The sequence below is a fragment of the Eleutherodactylus coqui genome, chromosome 7, assembly GCF_035609145.1.
Source record: "Eleutherodactylus coqui strain aEleCoq1 chromosome 7, aEleCoq1.hap1, whole genome shotgun sequence".
NCBI classification, from domain to species: Eukaryota; Metazoa; Chordata; class Amphibia; order Anura; family Eleutherodactylidae; genus Eleutherodactylus; species Eleutherodactylus coqui.
Window position 1 is genome coordinate 19,399,002 of NC_089843.1, and position 18,672 is coordinate 19,417,673.

The 18,672-nt window shown below is 51.7% G+C and overlaps 1 protein-coding gene across 7 annotated transcripts in view; it reads left to right on the forward strand.

The window, feature by feature from the left end:
• LOC136572371 (dynactin subunit 1) overlaps positions 1 to 18,672 on the forward strand; it is a 97,694-nt gene that overhangs the window by 57,872 nt on the left and 21,150 nt on the right. For 4 of the 7 annotated variants that reach the window (XM_066572884.1, XM_066572887.1, XM_066572891.1 and 1 more), the window contains exons 6-8: positions 8,912 to 8,932; positions 17,804 to 17,824; positions 18,460 to 18,651. In XM_066572884.1, the coding sequence (XP_066428981.1) occupies positions 8,912 to 8,932; positions 17,804 to 17,824; positions 18,460 to 18,651 (234 nt within the window). The remainder of the gene's footprint in view (positions 1 to 8,911; positions 8,933 to 17,803; positions 17,825 to 18,459; positions 18,652 to 18,672) is intronic. The other 3 variants (XM_066572888.1, XM_066572889.1, XM_066572885.1) reach the window with 2 other exon arrangements.

Consider the following 18,672-nt stretch of genomic DNA (forward strand, 5'->3'; position numbering starts at 1 on the left):
TCCTCCTCCTCCTATACTAATATATTACGCAGACCTCCTGCTCATATACTAATATAGTACACAGACCACCTCCTCAAATATGAATATATTACACAGACCTACTCCTCATATACTAATATATTACACAGACCTCCTGCTCCTCCTCCTATACTAATATATTACGCAGACCTCTTCCTCATATACTAATATATTACACAGACCTCCTGCTCCTCCTCCAATACTAATATATTACACAGACCTCCTCCTCCTCCTATACTAATATAGTACACAGACCACCTCCTCCAATACTAATATATTACACAGACCTCCTCCTCCAATACTAATATAGTACACAGACCTCCTCCTCCAAAACTAATATAGTACACAGACCTACTCCTCATATACTAATATATTACACAGACCTCCTGCCCCTCCTCCTATACTAATATATTACGCACACCTCCTGCCCCTCCTCCTATACTAATATAGTACACAGACCACCTCCTCAAATACGAATATATTACACAGACCACCTCCTCCAATACCAATATAGTACACGGACCTCCTCCTCCAATACTAATCTAGTACACAGACCTCCTCCTCCAATACTAATCTAGTACACAGACCTCCTCCTCCTCCAATACTAATCTAGTACACAGCCCTCCTCCTCCTCCAATACTAATCTAGTACACAGCCCTCCTCCTCCTCCAATACTAATCTAGTACACAGCCCTCCTCCTCCTCCAATACTAATCTAGTACACAGCCCTCCTCCTCCTCCAATACTAATCTAGTACACAGCCCTCCTCCTCCTCCAATACTAATCTAGTACACAGACCTCCTCCTCCTCCAATACTAATCTAGTACACAGCCCTCCTCCTCCTCCAATACTAATCTAGTACACAGCCCTCCTCCTCCTCCAATACTAATCTAGTACACAGACCTCCTCCTCCTCCAATACTAATCTAGTACACAGCCCTCCTCCTCCTCCAATACTAATCTAGTACACAGACCTCCTCCTCCTCCAATACTAATCTAGTACACAGCCCTCCTCCTCCTCCAATACTAATCTAGTACACAGCCCTCCTCCTCCTCCAATACTAATCTAGTACACAGACCACCTCCTCCTCCAATACTAATCTAGTACACAGACCTCCTCCTCCTCCAATACTAATCTAGTACACAGACCTCCTCCTCCTCCAATACTAATCTAGTACACAGACCTCCTCCTCCTCCAATACTAATCTAGTACACAGACCTCCTCCTCCTCCAATACTAATCTAGTACACAGACCTCCTCCTCCTCCTCCAATACTAATCTAGTACACAGACCTCCTCCTCCTCCAATACTAATCTAGTACACAGACCTCCTCCTCCTCCAATACTAATCTAGTACACAGACCTCCTCCTCCTCCAATACTAATCTAGTACACAGACCTCCTCCTCCTCCAATACTAATCTAGTACACAGACGTCCTCCTCCTCCAATACTAATCTAGTACACAGACGTCCTCCTCCTCCAATACTAATCTAGTACACAGACCTCCTCCTCCTCCTCCAATACTAATCTAGTACACAGACCTCCTCCTCCTCCAATACTAATCTAGTACACAGACCTCCTCCTCCTCCAATACTAATCTAGTACACAGACCTCCTCCTCCTCCAATACTAATCTAGTACACAGACCTCCTCCTCCTCCAATACTAATATAGTACACAGACCTCCTCCTCCTCCAATACTAATCTAGTACACAGACCTCCTCCTCCTCCAATACTAATCTAGTACACAGACCTCCTCCTCCTCCAATACTAATCTAGTACACAGACCTCCTCCTCCTCCAATACTAATCTAGTACACAGACCTCCTCCTCCTCCAATACTAATCTAGTACACAGACCCCCTCCTCCTCCAATACTAATCTAGTACACAGACCTCCTCCTCCTCCAATACTAATCTAGTACACAGACCTCCTCCTCAAAGACTAATCTAGTACACAGACCTCCTCCTCCTCCAATACTAATCTAGTACACAGACCTCCTCCTCCTCCAATACTAATCTAGTACACAGACCCCCTCCTCCTCCAATACTAATCTAGTACACAGACCTCCTCCTCCAATACTAATATAGTACACAGACCTCCTCTGCTTCAACTACCACACAGCTTCCCACCATCACTGAGCCACTATGTATGTACCACACAGCAAAGCGCCCAGCACCCATTCTTATGAAAGCTGGCCAAAAGGAGATCTGTTGCCCATAGCAACCAATCACAGCGCAGCTTTCAGTTTACCTCAGCGGTATAACAAGTAAAAGCTGAGCTGTGATTGGTTGCTATTGGCAACAAAAATTGCAGGGAAGTCGGTAAGTTTTTGATTTTTAATTACGCCAGCCTTACACAGACCTCCTGCTCGTCAGATAAAATCTTACACAAAGGACCTCCTTCTCGTAAACCAATATATTACACAGGCGACCTCCTCCTTGTGTACCAATATATTACACAGGCGACCTCCTCCTTGTGTACCAATATATTACACAGGCGACCTCCTCCTTGTGTACCAATATATTACACAGGCGACCTCCTCTTCGTGTACCAATATATTACACAGGCGACCGCCGCCTCGTGTACCAATATATTACACAGGCGACCTCCTCCTCGTGTACCAACATATTACACAGGCGACCTCCTCCTCGTGTACCAACATATTACACAGGCGACCTCCTCCTCGTGTACCAACATATTACACAGGCGACCTCCTCCTCGTGTACCAACATATTACACAGGCGACCTCCTCCTCGTGTACCAACATATTACACAGGCGACCTCCTCCTCGTGTACCAACATATTACACAGGCGACCTCCTCCTCGTGTACCAACATATTACACAGGCGACCTCCTCCTCGTGTACCAACATATTACACAGGCGACCTCCTCCTCGTGTACCAACATATTACACAGGCGACCTCCTCCTCGTGTACCAACATATTACACCGGCGACCTCCTCCTCGTATAATATATGAAATCAGTACACACATACACACATTTAAATTCTTTTTGTGTCTGAATATAAAATCCACGGGCGACGCCGGGTAATCAGCTAGTTTCCAATTAAACTGCACATCCATCGCCTCCTCCCACTCTATAACGGGACGGGTTACCTTTAGAGAGTGTGAAATAATAATTCTCTACTGTACATATCGCCATACAGTGCTAAAATAGCTGTACCCTATAGTACCCATGTGTCGGCAAACGGTGCTAAAAAACAATAGCATATGGTACCCACATAATACCACCATACAGTGCTAAATAGTTGTATAACATAGTAGCCACATAGTACCACCATACAGTGCTAGATAGTTGTATAACATAGTAGCCACATAATACCACCATACAGAGCTAAATAGTTGTATATTATACTAGCCACATAGTACCACCATACAGAGCTAAATAGTTGTATAACATAGTAGCCACATAATACCGCCATACAGTGCTAAATAGTTGTATAACATAGTAGCCACATAATACCGCCATACAGAGCTAAATAGTTGTATATTATACTAGCCACATAGTACCACCATACAGAGCTAAATAGTTGTATATTATACTAGCCACATAGTACCACCATACAGAGCTAAATAGTTGTATAACATAGTAGCCACATAATACCGCCATACAGTGCTAAATAGTTGTATATTATACTAGCCACATAATACCACCATACAGTGCTAAATAGTTGTATATTATACTAGCCACATAATACCACCATACAGAGCTAAATAGTTGTATATTATACTAGCCACATAGTACCACCATACAGAGCTAAATAGTTGTATAACATAGTAGCCACATAATACCGCCATACAGTGCTAAATAGTTGTATATTATACTAGCCACATAGTACCGCCATATAGAGCTAAATAGTTGTATAACCTAGTAGCCACATATAAAAAGTTGCCCTTATCCACCATGAACTGATCCTTCCTTTACCGGTCAGTAAGTATTTGCCCCCCTCTCCGCATCATTATCCACACCACAGAGCGCTGCAGCCTTTGTGCCCCTGATGTTATTCGTTGGGTGCCTCCATGTATTACAGTTCCAGAAGCAGCCCACCGCTCTCCGCTCCTGTAGGATGGATCTGGTCCTCGCAGCGTCCTGCCGGTGTCCGTCCCCGCGCTGCGCTCTCTGCTACTGTATGGTAGAGCTGATCTGTGACTGCGCTCACCTGCTCCTCGCAGCGCCCCACCGGCGTCTATCCCTGCGCTGCGCTCTCCCATCCTGTAGGATGGAGCTGATCTGTGACTGCGCTCACCTGCTCCTCGCAGCGTTCTGCCGCCGTCTATCTCTGCGCTCCTGTAGGATGGAGCTGATCTGTGACTGCGCTCACCTGCTCCTCGCAGCGTCCCGCCGGCGTCTATCTCTGCGCTCCTGTAGGATGGAGCTGATCTGTGACTGCGCTCACCTGCTCCTCGCAGCGTCCCGCCGGCGTCTATCCCCGTGCTGCGCTCTCCCATCCTGTAGGATGGAGCTGATCTGTGACTGCGCTCACCTGCTCCTCGCAGCGTCCCGCCGGCGTCTATCCCCGCGCTGCGCTCTCCCATCCTGTAGGATGGAGCTGATCTGTGGCTGCGCTCACCTGCTCCTCGCAGCGCCCCGCAGGCGTCTCTCCCTGCGCTGCGCTCTTCTATCCTCTAGGATGGAGCTGATCTGTGACTGCGCTCACCTGCTCCTCGCAGCGCCCCGCAGGCGTCTCTCCCTGAGCTGCGCTCTTCTATCCTCTAGGATGGAGCTGATCTGTGGCTGCGCTCACCTGCTCCTCGCAGCGTCCCGCCGGCGTCCGTCTCTGCGCTCCTGTACGATGGAGCTGATCTGTGACTGCGCTCACCTGCTCCTCGCAGCGTCCCGCCGGCGTCTATCCCCGCGCTGCGCTCTCCCATCCTGTAGGATGGAGCTGATCTGTGGCTGCGCTCACCTGCTCCTCGCAGCGCCCCGCAGGCGTCTCTCCCTGCGCTGCGCTCTTCTATCCTCTAGGATGGAGCTGATCTGTGGCTGCGCTCACCTGCTCCTCGCAGCGTCCCGCCGGCGTTCGTCTCTGCGCTCCTGTACGATGGAGCTGATCTGTGACTGCGCTCACCTGCTTCTCGCAGCGCCCCGCCGGTGTCTATCCCTGCGCTGCGCTCTCCCATCCTGTACGATGGAGCTGATCTGTGACAGCGCTCACCTGCTCCTCGCAGCGTCCCGCCGGCGTCCATCTCTGCGCTCCTGTACGATGGAGCTGATCTGTGACTGCACTCACCTGCTTCTCGCATCGCCCCGCCGGTGTCTATCCCTGCGCTGCGCTCTCCCATCCTGTACGATGGAGCTGATCTGTGACTGCGCTCACCTGCTCCTCGCAGCGTCCCGCCGGCGTCTCTCCCTGAGCTGCGCTCTCCCATCCTGTACGATGGAGCTGATCTGTGACTGCGCTCACCTGCTCCTCGCAGCTTCCCGCCGGTGTCTATCCCTGCGCTGCGCTCTCCCATCCTGTACGATGCAGCTGATCTGTGACTGCGCTCACTTCTCACCCCTGATCCAGACTGTAACCACCACTGAGCGGCGCCGCCATCCCTGCCATCTGCTCCCTTGTTTGCCACTAATCCCATGTGGTGTGACGGCATTAACCCCTGCACCCCCAGGAGCAGATGCTCGCCTCTAATCCACTTAGAGCATCACTAAGCCCACAGTTTGTCTCTCCATGTGTTTCACACACTATCATTCCCTGTTATCAGCCATGTCAAGCTGAGGAGAATGAGTGATCTGTAGAGAGCACCCCATCGCCCCGCGATCACTACCATGTATCTGAGAACCTCCATGTACCCTGAGCGGCCATGTTAGTAATGACCGCCATCTAGCAGCGTTGGGCTCCTTTTGGCCTCTATAACCGCAGCAGTTCGTTGTGGTGTAGATTTCACTCGGTGATGACATCGTCCTGCAGGAATATCGGCCCCTGCGGACAGGAAGCTTCTTGTGGTCGCTACAGATTATATGGCGGTGCTGACATATTCTGACCGGCTGACAGGAAGGGGTCAGCGATTCATGCTTCTTGCACCAAATTCTGACCTCCCATCAGCACGGAGCAACAGAGATCTGGATCCATCTGACCAGGAGATGTTTCTCCACTGCTCAGGGATACAAGTTTTGCGCTCTTTTGCCCGCTGGAGTCTCACCCTTCTGTTTCTCTTAGACACAATGGCGCTGGAGCTGGTTGTCCGCTGTTATAGCCATCCGTGCGGAGGAACGGCGAGCTGTGCGTTCGGACACATTAGTTGGGGCTCCAGTGTTCTTAACTGTGCAGAGCTTCATGGTCAGAGCGATTCCTGCCATCCTCCTCCGACCCCTTTCAGTGATGAGTTGTTTCCGTCCACAGGATCCCCTTTGCTGGATGTTTTCTTCGCTCGCTCCATTCCCTGTATACATGAGAGCCCCCCCCCCCCCCCCCCCCCGCAGTTGGCAGTGAGCCCCCGGCTAGTCCAGCACCGATGATCGGCCTCGTTGGAAGTCGCTCCGATCGCTGGATTCTCCCATGTAATGTGGACTCACACTGAAGCGGATCAATGGAGCACTTGTCATGTCATTTTCTGCTCCGGGGTCACGGGGAGAATTACCATACAGGGCAACGCAAATTGTGAGAGGGGGGGGGGGTAGAGGGGGGGGGGGCTAACAAGGGGGCTATTTACTGTTTATGACTGTCCGGCTCTCGCCTTGGACGGTTACTGGCCCTTTAAGTGTCAGTCTTCACCCCGGGCTGGGATTATACTGAACATCTCGGCTCATTTCTTTGCAAATCACTTTTTTCACGGTCTTCACGGCTTCTCTGTTCATTAGCTTAACCCTTACATATCCAGCAGTGAGGAGGAGGAGGGGTGACTGCTATGTACACAGCGGCTGCAGATGGCGAAGGGTTAAACCTTGTGCCTCAGCTGATCCTAAACCCTGGCAGAAGCTGAGGGTCCGATCCCCCGAGAAGAAAACCCCAAGCAACCAATCACAGAGCAGCTCTCATCCCTCCAACTGCTGCGGTCAAGTGAAAGCAGAGCTCTGATTGGTTGCTGGGTGCACCGGACCATTTGGTAAATGAAGCCCTGTCAGGATGGTCCAATGAAAACCTGTCTGTTGCCCACAACAACCAATCAGAGCTCTGCTTTCACCTCACTGCAGCAGTTGGAGGGATGAGAGCTGCTCTCTGATTGGCTGCTCGGGCAACAAGGAGGTTTTGGGTTAGACTGTTCATAGCGACAACCAAATTCTAGTGCGTGAATGACTTGTTCCTCCCCCGAGGGAGACCTTCGCTCCCGTCTGTGCGGGTTTTGGGCTACAAGTGTCTAGTGATTGGGCCTCATTCACACGGGTGTTCATGAATGTCCCCCATACAGGCGCGCGGTGAGGGGGGAAGCTCCGTGTTCGCGGTCATTGGTGTTCATGAATGTCCGCCGTACAGGCGCGCGGTGGGGGGGGAAGCTCCGTATTCGCGGTCATTGGTGTTCATGAATGTCCCCCGTACAGGCGCGCGGTGGAGGGGGGGGAAGCTCCGTATTCGCGGTCATTGGTGTTCATGAATGTCCCCCGTACAGGCGCGCGGTGGGGGGGAAGCTCCGTGTTCGCGGTCATTGGTGTTCATGAATGTCCGCCGTACAGGCACGCGGTGGGGGGGAAGCTCCGTATTCGCGGTCATTGGTGTTCATGAATGTCCGCCGTACAGGCACGCGGTGGGGGGGAAGCTCCGTATTCGCGGTCATTGGTGTTCATGAATGTCCCCCGTACAGGCGCGCGGTGGGGGGGAAGCTCCGTGTTCGCGGTCATTGGTGTTCATGAATGTCCGCCGTACAGGCACGCGGTGGGGGGGAAGCTCCGTATTCGCGGTCATTGGTGTTCATGAATGTCCGCCGTACAGGCGCGCGGTGGGGGGGAAGCTCCGTATTCGCGGTCATTGGTGTTCATGAATGTCCGCCGTACAGGCGCGCGGTGAGCGGGGAGCTCCGTATTCGCGGTCATTGGTGTTCTTTTCTGTTGGGTGAAAACGTATCCATTTCAGGACTTCCGTCGGCGCCTTCTGTAAGACGGATGATGGGCCCTCAGGATGAGATCAGTGGGGGCCGCCGCCTACTCTTCGGCCATTGATGCCACGTCGGTCCCATTCCTCTGCTATACTGTATGCGCCGCTGTGGCCAGCGATATCTTGGTGTCAGAGCGCTCTCCTAAATCCGTGCGGCTCTCATCTGGTCACATGACTGCGTCTTACAGAATCCGGGTGTAATGACCATGAAGCCTGCGCTCGACCTCCCGGCGCCGGCCGCCATTTATACTGTTTTTTGCATTCGCCGACTTTATTATTCTTTTTAATGTTGTGGCGCCGCAGGTTACGTATCCTGACGAGCTGATTGGCCATTGCTGGCGTTAACCCCTCCCGTGCCGCCCGGCATAGAAGTGGTCCAGAGATTAATTCCCCTGCCAGGCTGATGCCGCTCGGTTGCCGGGTTACGGCCGCCCCTCCTTTGTGTCTCGCCCCCCTCCTCCTCCCTCTCTTGCTCCCCTCCCCTCGGATATGGAGAAGCGTTGGAGCCATTAAGCCGTACAGAAGGTCTTCCCGGGAGCGGAGGGCGCTGATGATGTAATCGGCGCACGGGGCGGTGGTTGCACAGAGCAGCAGGGAGTCGGCCGGGACGCCATCCTTCCATCTTCCCGGTGCCGCATCCCTGGAGGAGGGGGTGGTGGCATGGAGAATCCCGGCAATGACTGGCAGGAGGGAGCGTAGCCCAGATCTCCGGCAACGGATCGTTCTCCGTAGAGAAGCGCTGCGGCCATTTGCAAGTGATTGTGGGAAGCTGCAGCCGTGTGATCTCATGTCCTAACACTCTTCCTCTCCTTCTCTTTATTCCTCACCTTGTCCTTGTGTGACCATGAAGCAGGCACCAACAACCAGGAAGGTACCCGCTCCCCGCCCCCGTTGCCCGCTGTCTTGTGCCCTCTGTACCTGTGTTGCATGTTCTATTACTGAGGAGCTGCAGAGCATCATTCATTGAGGCCTCCATAGAGGGGATGCCAGGATGGGTGCCCGTCTCTGGCATGGTGCCCGACACTTTGTATACTGGGCATTCCCTCCTCCCCCAAATTGTCCTCTTAGTTGGATCCGCTCCTGGGAAAGCTGGGTGATGGGCACTATGGGGACAGAGTGGAGCATAGGGCTCCCACAAGGATTGGCACCCAGCTTCTCGGGGTGCAGCAGCATCGGGGATACTCTGCTTTCCCAGGATCGGATAGAGCTGTGGCGGACGGGCCGGGGGCTCGGTGACTGTTTCTGCTCGTGCAGCTCCTCAGCAGGTGCCATCTGCATGCGGCTCCTCAGCAGAGCGGGTGAAGGATGGGTTTATGATCTCGGGTTTCTCCGCAGTGTAGGCCAGCACACCGGGGTGCTGTAGTGACACCCCCCAATGTCAGGAGGTCGTAGGATTAGACTAACCCCCGGACAGATGGGCAGGCAGCGGGGTTGGATGCCCTCGCCAGCACAGAGCGGCACCAGATATAGCCAGAAGTTCGGCAACTTTCTAATAGACTTGATGCATCAATTTCTCAGTTTTCAGGATCTCTGCTTGCTGCCAGGAAACTGGATGGCGACCGGCCTCACAGCTGAGACCGCTGATTGCTGGCAGGGAATGGGGCGTCCTTACTTGCATCCAGACCTCATTCTTCTCACAGCTGAGGGTTTGTCCCAATGCACATCTAGGCAATCTTCTGTGAGCTACACGAGGCAGAAGCCCAAATCTCTGCTGTGCCTGTGCAGCGTTACATTGTGTCAGTGCAGGGAACGCGGATGGAAACCGTTTGTTACAATGTATCAGCCAGATCAAATGTGTTATTATGTATCGGGACGGGAGAGATCTCTGCTGTGTCTGTACAGCGTTACATTGTGTCAGTGCAGGGAACGCGGATGGAAACCGTTTGTTACAATGTATCAGCCAGATCCAATGTGTTGTTATGTATCGGGACGGGAGAGATCTCTGCTGCCGACAGGTTGAGCTCACAGAGCATTGTCTGGACTGGATGCAGTTGGCTCAGGATGGAAGGATGTTCTCGTTCACTGACAGCAATCAAAGATCTTGATAATGATGAGTCATTGAAGCGCAAAATCTGTTAACATTGCGGATCTGCTCGGTTGAGATTTTCTGCCGTAGAACGTTTTTTTTTTTCTTGCGCCGCGGATCCGCCTGCGGACGGGTCACGTTTTTTTTTTACGCCATGGGTCTGATATACGCAGTGTATAATCCCTGGTGCAGCTTCAGGCTGGGGCGGTGGTTGGTACAGATTATAATGCCTTCGGGCTGGGGCGGTCGTTGGTACAGATTATAATGCCTTCAGGCTGGGGCGGTCGTTGGTACAGATTATAATGCCTTCAGGCTGGGGCGGTGGGTGGTACAGATTATAATGCCTTCAGGCTGGGGCGGTCGTTGGTACAGATTATAATGCCTTCGGGCTGGGGCGGTGGTTGGTACAGATTATAATGCCTTCAGGCTGGGGCAGTCGTTGGTACAGATTATAATGCCTTCAGGCTGGGGCGGTCGTTGGTACAGATTATAATGCCTTCGGGCTGGGGCGGTGGTTGGTACAGATTATAATGCCTTCAGGCTGGGGCGGTCGTTGGTACAGATTATAATGCCTTCGGGCTGGGGCGGTCGTTGGTACAGATTATAATGCCTTCAGGCTGGGGCGGTGGTTGGTACAGATTATAATGCCTTCAGGCTGGGGCGGTCGTTGGTACAGATTATAATGCCTTCGGGCTGGGGCGGTGGTTGGTACAGATTATAATGCCTTCGGGCTGGGGCGGTCGTTGGTACAGATTATAATGCCTTCGGGCTGGGGCGGTGGTTGGTACAGATTATAATGCCTTCAGGCTGGGGCGGTCGTTGGTACAGATTATAATGCCTTCGGGCTGGGGCGGTGGTTGGTACAGATTATAATGCCTTCGGGCTGGGGCGGTCGTTGGTACAGATTATAATGCCTTCGGGCTGGGGCGGTGGTTGGTACAGATTATAATGCCTTCGGGCTGGGGCGGTCGTTGGTACAGATTATAATGCCTTCGGGCTGGGGCGGTCGTTGGTACAGATTATAATGCCTTCGGGCTGGGGCGGTCGTTGGTACAGATTATAATGCCTTCGGGCTGGGGCGGTCGTTGGTACAGATTATAATGCCTTCGGGCTGGGGCGGTCGTTGGTACAGATTATAATGCCTTCGGGCTGGGGCGGTCGTTGGTACAGATTATAATGCCTTCGGGCTGGGGCGGTCGTTGGTACAGATTATAATGCCTTCGGGCTGGGGCGGTCGTTGGTACAGATTATAATGCCTTCGGGCTGGGGCGGTCGTTGGTACAGATTATAATGCCTTCGGGCTGGGGCGGTCGTTGGTACAGATTAGAATGCCTTCAGGCTGGGGCGGTCGTTGGTACAGATTAGAATGCCTTCAGGCTGGGGCGGTGGTTGGTACAGATTAGAATGCCTTCGGGCTGGGGCGGTCGTTGGTACAGATTATAATGCCTTTGGGCTGGGGCGGTCGTTGGTACAGATTAGAATGCCTTCGGGCTGGGGCGGTGGTTGGTACAGATTATAATGCCTTCGGGCTGGGGCGGTCGTTGGTACAGATTATAATGCCTTCAGGCTGGGGCGGTCGTTGGTACAGATTATAATGCCTTCAGGCTGGGGCGGTCGTTGGTACAGATTATGTTACACATCGTACATTAGGAATGATTACAGTGTAGCAGATCGGGGGGAGGAGCTTCAGTCCTGCGTTACTCCGCCTCTTCTCATCCATCCTCCTGTGATATTGGGGGGATGCTACTATATGAGCGTTTCTGGCTAATATCACAGGTTGGGGACCCCTCATGTACTAGGATGAACCCCACACTAGTCCCCCAGTAATTGGCTGTCCGGGGCCCCCTCCCCCGCCTTGTCAGACAGTACTAAAGCTTATCCCGGTAGGGGGGCTGTCCATTAACAATGCCGCCTGTGAAAGAGGCCTCTGTGCAGCGCTGCTTGGCATGCCAGCTGGTGACATGCCCGGCCGGCCCTGCCATCCACTGTCTGGTAGGCAGGCGTATATAGCATGATATAACCTGTGCATGTGGTGGGGGCGACCTACAACGACCAGTCGCTCTGTTAATACTTGTCTAACACTTTCTCCAGTGCCATCCGGAGCTGCACCTACAGTCTTATATTCTGCTCACTTCCAGAGCTGCATCCACAACTCTGCTATTAGATCCAAAGCTGCCCCCTTCTGCTGGTTGGAGGGAATTGCCAGAATTATGTTATGGAGCCGAAAAAGCTGTGGACACTGTAATGCTTCACTTGACCTCTGGGGGCGCTGCAGGGAAACTTAAACTCTATGAAGTTTCACTTCAGATCACAGCAGACCACTGGGGCCCCTGCAGCTGGACTTTCTCAGGGGACCCTTGTAACTAGCAGGGAAGAACCCCTTAAATCTCTGCTGATTCTGACGGGCAGGGTCCAGTTGGCCGTGCTACGCAGTGATTGGCCGCTGTTAGCCTTCCCTAAATTTGCATATGGAGACAATCAGTTAGACCACCCACTGGACTCCTAACACAGGTCAAAGGTGAGCCCCGGGAAGCCAGCAGAAGTGTGAATGCAGCTTTAGTTGTGATAGGAGTATATAGCATCATTTTGCAGGTAAATAGGGAATGGCGTCTAAGGCGCATCAGAATAGCGAGTGCAGCAATGGGGGGGAGAGTATAAGACGTCAATTATTAGTCGAGTACTGACTGCAGCTTGGGGTGCAACTGGAGTATAAAACTACTACAGCTGCAAAATAGTGACTGTAGCTCAGGATGTGACTGGAGTATGAGACATGTAGTGGCAAAATAGTGACTGCAGCTCAGGATGTGACCGGAGTATGAGACCAGATGTAGTGGCAGAATAGTGACTGCAGCTCAGGATGTGACTGGAGTATGAGTCATTATGTAGTGGCAGAATAGTGACTGCAGCTCAGGATGTGACCGGAGTATGAGACCAGATGTAGTGGCAGAATAGTGACTGCAGCTCAGGATGTGACCGGAGTATGAGACATTATGTAGTGGCAGAATAGTGACTGCAGCTCAGGATGTGACCGGAGTATGAGACCAGATGTAGTGGCAGAATAGTGACTGCAGCTCAGGATGTGACTGGAGTATGAGACCAGATGTAGTGGCAGAATAGTGACTGCAGCTCAGGATGTGACTGGAGTATGAGACCAGATGTAGTGGCAGAATAGTGACTGCAGCTCAGGATGTGACTGGAGTATGAGACCAGATGTAGTAGCAGAATAGTGACTGCAGCTCAGGATGTGACTGGAGTGTGAGACCAGATGTAGTGGCAGAATAGCGAGTGCAGCTCAGGATGTGACTGGAGTATGAGACCAGATGTAGTGGCAGAATAGCGAGTGCAGCTCAGGATGTGACTGGAGTGTGAGACCAGATGTAGTGGCAGAATAGCGAGTGCAGCTCAGGATGTGACCGGAGTATGAGACCAGATGTAGTTGCAGAATAGTGACTGCAGCTCAGGATGTGACCGGAGTATGAGACCAGATGTAGTGGCAGAATAGCGAGTGCAGCTCAGGATGTGACCGGAGTATGAGACCAGATGTAGTTGCAGAATAGTGACTGCAGCTCAGGATGTGACCGGAGTATGAGACCAGATGTAGTGGCAGAATAGTGACTGCAGCTCAGGATGTGACCGGAGTATGAGACCAGATGTAGTGGCAGAATAGTGACTGCAGCTCAGGATGTGACCGGAGTATGAGACCAGATGTAGTGGCAGAATAGTGACTGCAGCTCAGGATGTGACCGGAGTATGAGACCAAATGTAGTGGCAGAATAGTGACTGCAGCTCAGGATGTGACCGGAGTATGAGACCAAATGCAGTGGCAGAATAGTGACTGCAGCTCAGGATGTGACCGGAGTATGAGACCAAATGTAGTGGCAGAATAGTGACTGCAGCTCAGGATGTGACTGGAGTATGAGACCAGATGTAGTGGCAGAATAGTGATTGCAGCTCAGGATGTGACTGGAGTATGAGACATTATGTAGTGGCAGAATAGTGACTGCAGCTCAGGATGTGACTGGAGTATGAGACATTATGTAGTGGCAGAATAGTGACTGCTGCTCAGGATGTGACTGGAGTATGAGACATTATGTAGTGGCAGAATAGTGACTGCAGCTCAGGATGTGACCGGAGTATGAGACATTATGTAGTGGCAGAATAGTGACTGCAGCTCAGGATGTGACTGGAGTATGAGACATTATGTAGTGGCAGAATAGTGACTGCAGCTCAGGATGTGACCGGAGTATGAGACATTATGTAGTGGCAGAATAGTGACTGCAGCTCAGGATGTGACTGGAGTATGAGACATTATGTAGTGGCAGAATAGTGACTGCAGCTCAGGATGTGACCGGAGTATGAGACCAAATGTAGTGGCAGAATAGTGACTGCAGCTCAGGATGTGACCGGAGTATGAGACCAAATGCAGTGGCAGAATAGTGACTGCAGCTCAGGATGTGACCGGAGTATGAGACCAAATGTAGTGGCAGAATAGTGACTGCAGCTCAGGATGTGACCGGAGTATGAGACCAGATGTAGTGGCAGAATAGTGACTGCAGCTCAGGATGTGACTGGAGTATGAGACATTATGTAGTGGCAGAATAGTGACTGCTGCTCAGGATGTGACTGGAGTATGAGACATTATGTAGTGGCAGAATAGTGACTGCAGCTCAGGATGTGACCGGAGTATGAGACATTATGTAGTGGCAGAATAGTGACTGCAGCTCAGGATGTGACCGGAGTATGAGACCAGATGTAGTGGCAGAATAGTGACTGCAGCTCAGGATGTGACCGGAGTATGAGACCAGATGTTGTGGCAGAATAGTGACTGCAGCTCAGGATGTGACCGGAGTATGAGACCAGATGTAGTGGCAGAATAGTGACTGCAGCTCAGGATGTGACCGGAGTATGAGACCAGATGTAGTGGCAGAATAGTGACTGCAGCTCAGGATGTGACTGGAGTATGAGACCAGATGTAGTGGCCGAATAGTGACTGCAGCTCAGGATGTGACCGGAGTATGAGACCAGATGTAGTGGCAGAATAGTGACTGCAGCTCAGGATGTGACCGGAGTATGAGACCAGATGTAGTGGCAGAATAGTGACTGCTGCTCAGGATGTGACTGGAGTATGAGACCAGATGTAGTGGCAGAATAGTGACTGCAGCTCAGGATGTGACCGGAGTATGAGACCAAATGTAGTGGCAGAATAGTGACTGCAGCTCAGGATGTGACCGGAGTATGAGACCAAATGCAGTGGCAGAATAGTGACTGCAGCTCAGGATGTGACCGGAGTATGAGACCAGATGTAGTGGCAGAATAGTGACTGCAGCTCAGGATGTGACTGGAGTATGAGACCAGATGTAGTGGCAGAATAGTGACTGCAGCTCAGGATGTGACCGGAGTATGAGACATTATGTAGTGGCAGAATAGTGACTGCTGCTCAGGATGTGACTGGAGTATGAGACATTATGTAGTGGCAGAATAGTGACTGCTGCTCAGGATGTGACCGGAGTATGAGACATTATGTAGTGGCAGAATAGTGACTGCAGCTCAGGATGTGACTGGAGTATGAGACATTATGTAGTGGCAGAATAGTGACTGCTGCTCAGGATGTGACTGGAGTATGAGACATTATGTAGTGGCAGAATAGTGACTGCAGCTCAGGATGTGACCGGAGTATGAGACATTATGTAGTGGCAGAATAGTGACTGCAGCTCAGGATGTGACCGGAGTATGAGACCAGATGTAGTGGCAGAATAGTGACTGCAGCTCAGGATGTGACCGGAGTATGAGACCAGATGTAGTGGCAGAATAGTGACTGCAGCTCAGGATGTGACCGGAGTATGAGACCAGATGTAGTGGCAGAATAGTGACTGCAGCTCAGGATGTGACCGGAGTATGAGACCAGATGTAGTGGCAGAATAGTGACTGCAGCTCAGGATGTGACTGGAGTATGAGACCAGATGTAGTGGCAGAATAGTGACTGCAGCTCAGGATGTGACCGGAGTATGAGACCAGATGTAGTGGCAGAATAGTGACTGCAGCTCAGGATGTGACCGGAGTATGAGACCAGATGTAGTGGCAGAATAGTGACTGCTGCTCAGGATGTGACTGGAGTATGAGACCAGATGTAGTGGCAGAATAGTGACTGCAGCTCAGGATGTGACCGGAGTATGAGACCAAATGTAGTGGCAGAATAGTGACTGCAGCTCAGGATGTGACCGGAGTATGAGACCAAATGCAGTGGCAGAATAGTGACTGCAGCTCAGGATGTGACCGGAGTATGAGACCAGATGTAGTGGCAGAATAGTGACTGCAGCTCAGGATGTGACTGGAGTATGAGACCAGATGTAGTGGCAAAATAGTGACTGCAGCTCAGGATGTGACCGGAGTATGAGACCAGATGTAGTGGCAGAATAGTGACTGCAGCTCAGGATGTGACTGGAGTATGAGACCAGATGTAGTGGCAGAATAGTGACTGCAGCTCAGGATGTGACCGGAGTATGAGACCAGATGTAGTGGCAGAATAGTGACTGCAGCTCAGGATGTGACCGGAGTATGAGACATTATGTAGTGGCAAAATAGTGACTGCAGCTCAGGATGTGACCGGAGTATGAGACATTATGTAGTAGCAAAATAGTGACTGCAGCTCAGGATGTGACCGGAGTATGAGACCAGATGTAGTGGCAAAATAGTGACTGCAGCTCAGGATGTGACCGGAGTATGAGACCAGATGTGGTGGCAGAATAGTGACTGCAGCTCAGGATGTGACTGGAGTATGAGACAAGATGTAGTGGCAAAATAGTGACTGCAGCTCAGGATGTGACTGGAGTATGAGACCAGATGTAGTGGCAGAATAGTGACTGCTGCTCAGGATGTGACTGGAGTATGAGACCAGAGGTAGTGGCAGAATAGTGACTGCAGCTCAGGATGTGACCGGAGTATGAGACCAGATGTAGTGGCAGAATAGTGACTGCAGCTCAGGATGTGACCGGAGTATGAGACCAGATGTAGTGGCAGAATAGTGACTGCAGCTCAGGATGTGACTGGAGTATGAGACATTATGTAGAGGCAGAATAGTGACTGCTGCTCAGGATGTGACTGGAGTATGAGACCAGATGTAGTAGCAGAATAGTGACTGCAGCTCAGGATGTGACTGGAGTATGAGACCAGATGTAGTGGCAGAATAGTGACTGCAGCTCAGGATGTGACCGGAGTATGAGACCAGATGTAGTGGAAAAATAGTGACTGCAGCTCAGGATGTGACCGGAGTATGAGACCAGATGTAGTGGCAGAATAGTGACTGCAGCTCAGGATGTGACCGGAGTATGAGACCAGATGTAGTGGCAGAATAGTGACTGCAGCTCAGGATGTGACTGGAGTATGAGACCAGATGTAGTAGCAGAATAGTGACTGCAGCTCAGGATGTGACTGGAGTATGAGACCAGATGTTGTGGCAGAATAGTGACTGCAGCTCAGGATGTGACCGGAGTATGAGACCAGATGTAGTGGCAGAATAGTGACTGCAGCTTGGGATGTAACTGGAGTTAAAAAAAAAAACTAATCTAGCTGCCAAATGGTGAGTGCAGCTTTGTATGTGACTGGAGTCAGGCATGATGTGTAGCTGGCGCTCCTGGATAACCCTGTCTCGCTGTCTTCTCTCCCGCCTGCTGCTGCTGACGCTCCTCCTGTCTGTCTCCTCCTGCCACTTCTCCACAGATCACCACCCGCCGCACCAAGGTGAGCGCAAGAGACGGGCACAGCAGCTAACTCCTTCCAGTGTCTGTGTGCACGGTGACCGTCCTCCATGGACCCTGGTGCATTGGGGGGGGGGCTGCCATGAGCTGTCATGGTGTGCCAGCGGCGGCGCTCGCTTCCTGCAGTAACGATGTGGTGACTGTACCGCACACCCTACATAGGTGACTGTATCTGCCGTCGCTGTCCTTGGACTGGGTTGCGTATGTATTAGCACCCTTTTTATTTCTTGTCATACTTTTACATTGTGGTTGCATCTCTTGATTTCTCATTTGACTCCATCCGTTCTGTCCATCACTGAATGATTGTGTGACGACCTACACCGTGCGCCGCGCATCGGCACTGCTACATCAAGCATGCTAGTAGATGAAATGTCTAAGCCAGTGTCCACCGACCAAATCAGTCTTCTATGGAGATCTTCCATCTGTGCCTACAGCGCGCTACCTAAGCGATGTAATGTAGTAGAGGCGAGTTTGTCACTTGTCTGAACTTGGACACACCACAGCCTTCTTGCTGCCTCGTATGACGGTAGCTACATCTGCAGCGGCACACTCTATGCCGCTGGTATGAAGTGGTGACTTGCGTATGTTCCTGACCATTAATATCTGCTCTGCTTACAGCCCACCCGCCCGTCCAGCTCTGCTGCCTCCAGCGGTACAGCCGGGGCCTCTGGTTCTGCGTCGGCATCATGTGGGGAGATCAGCAGCAGCGAGCCCAGCACTCCAGCCCAGACCCCTCTGGCAGCTCCCATCATCCCTTCTCCATCGCTGACCTCTCCGGTGGCCCCTCTGCCTGCCCCGGGACCCTCCAAGGTAAAGGCTGGCATTGCTTAG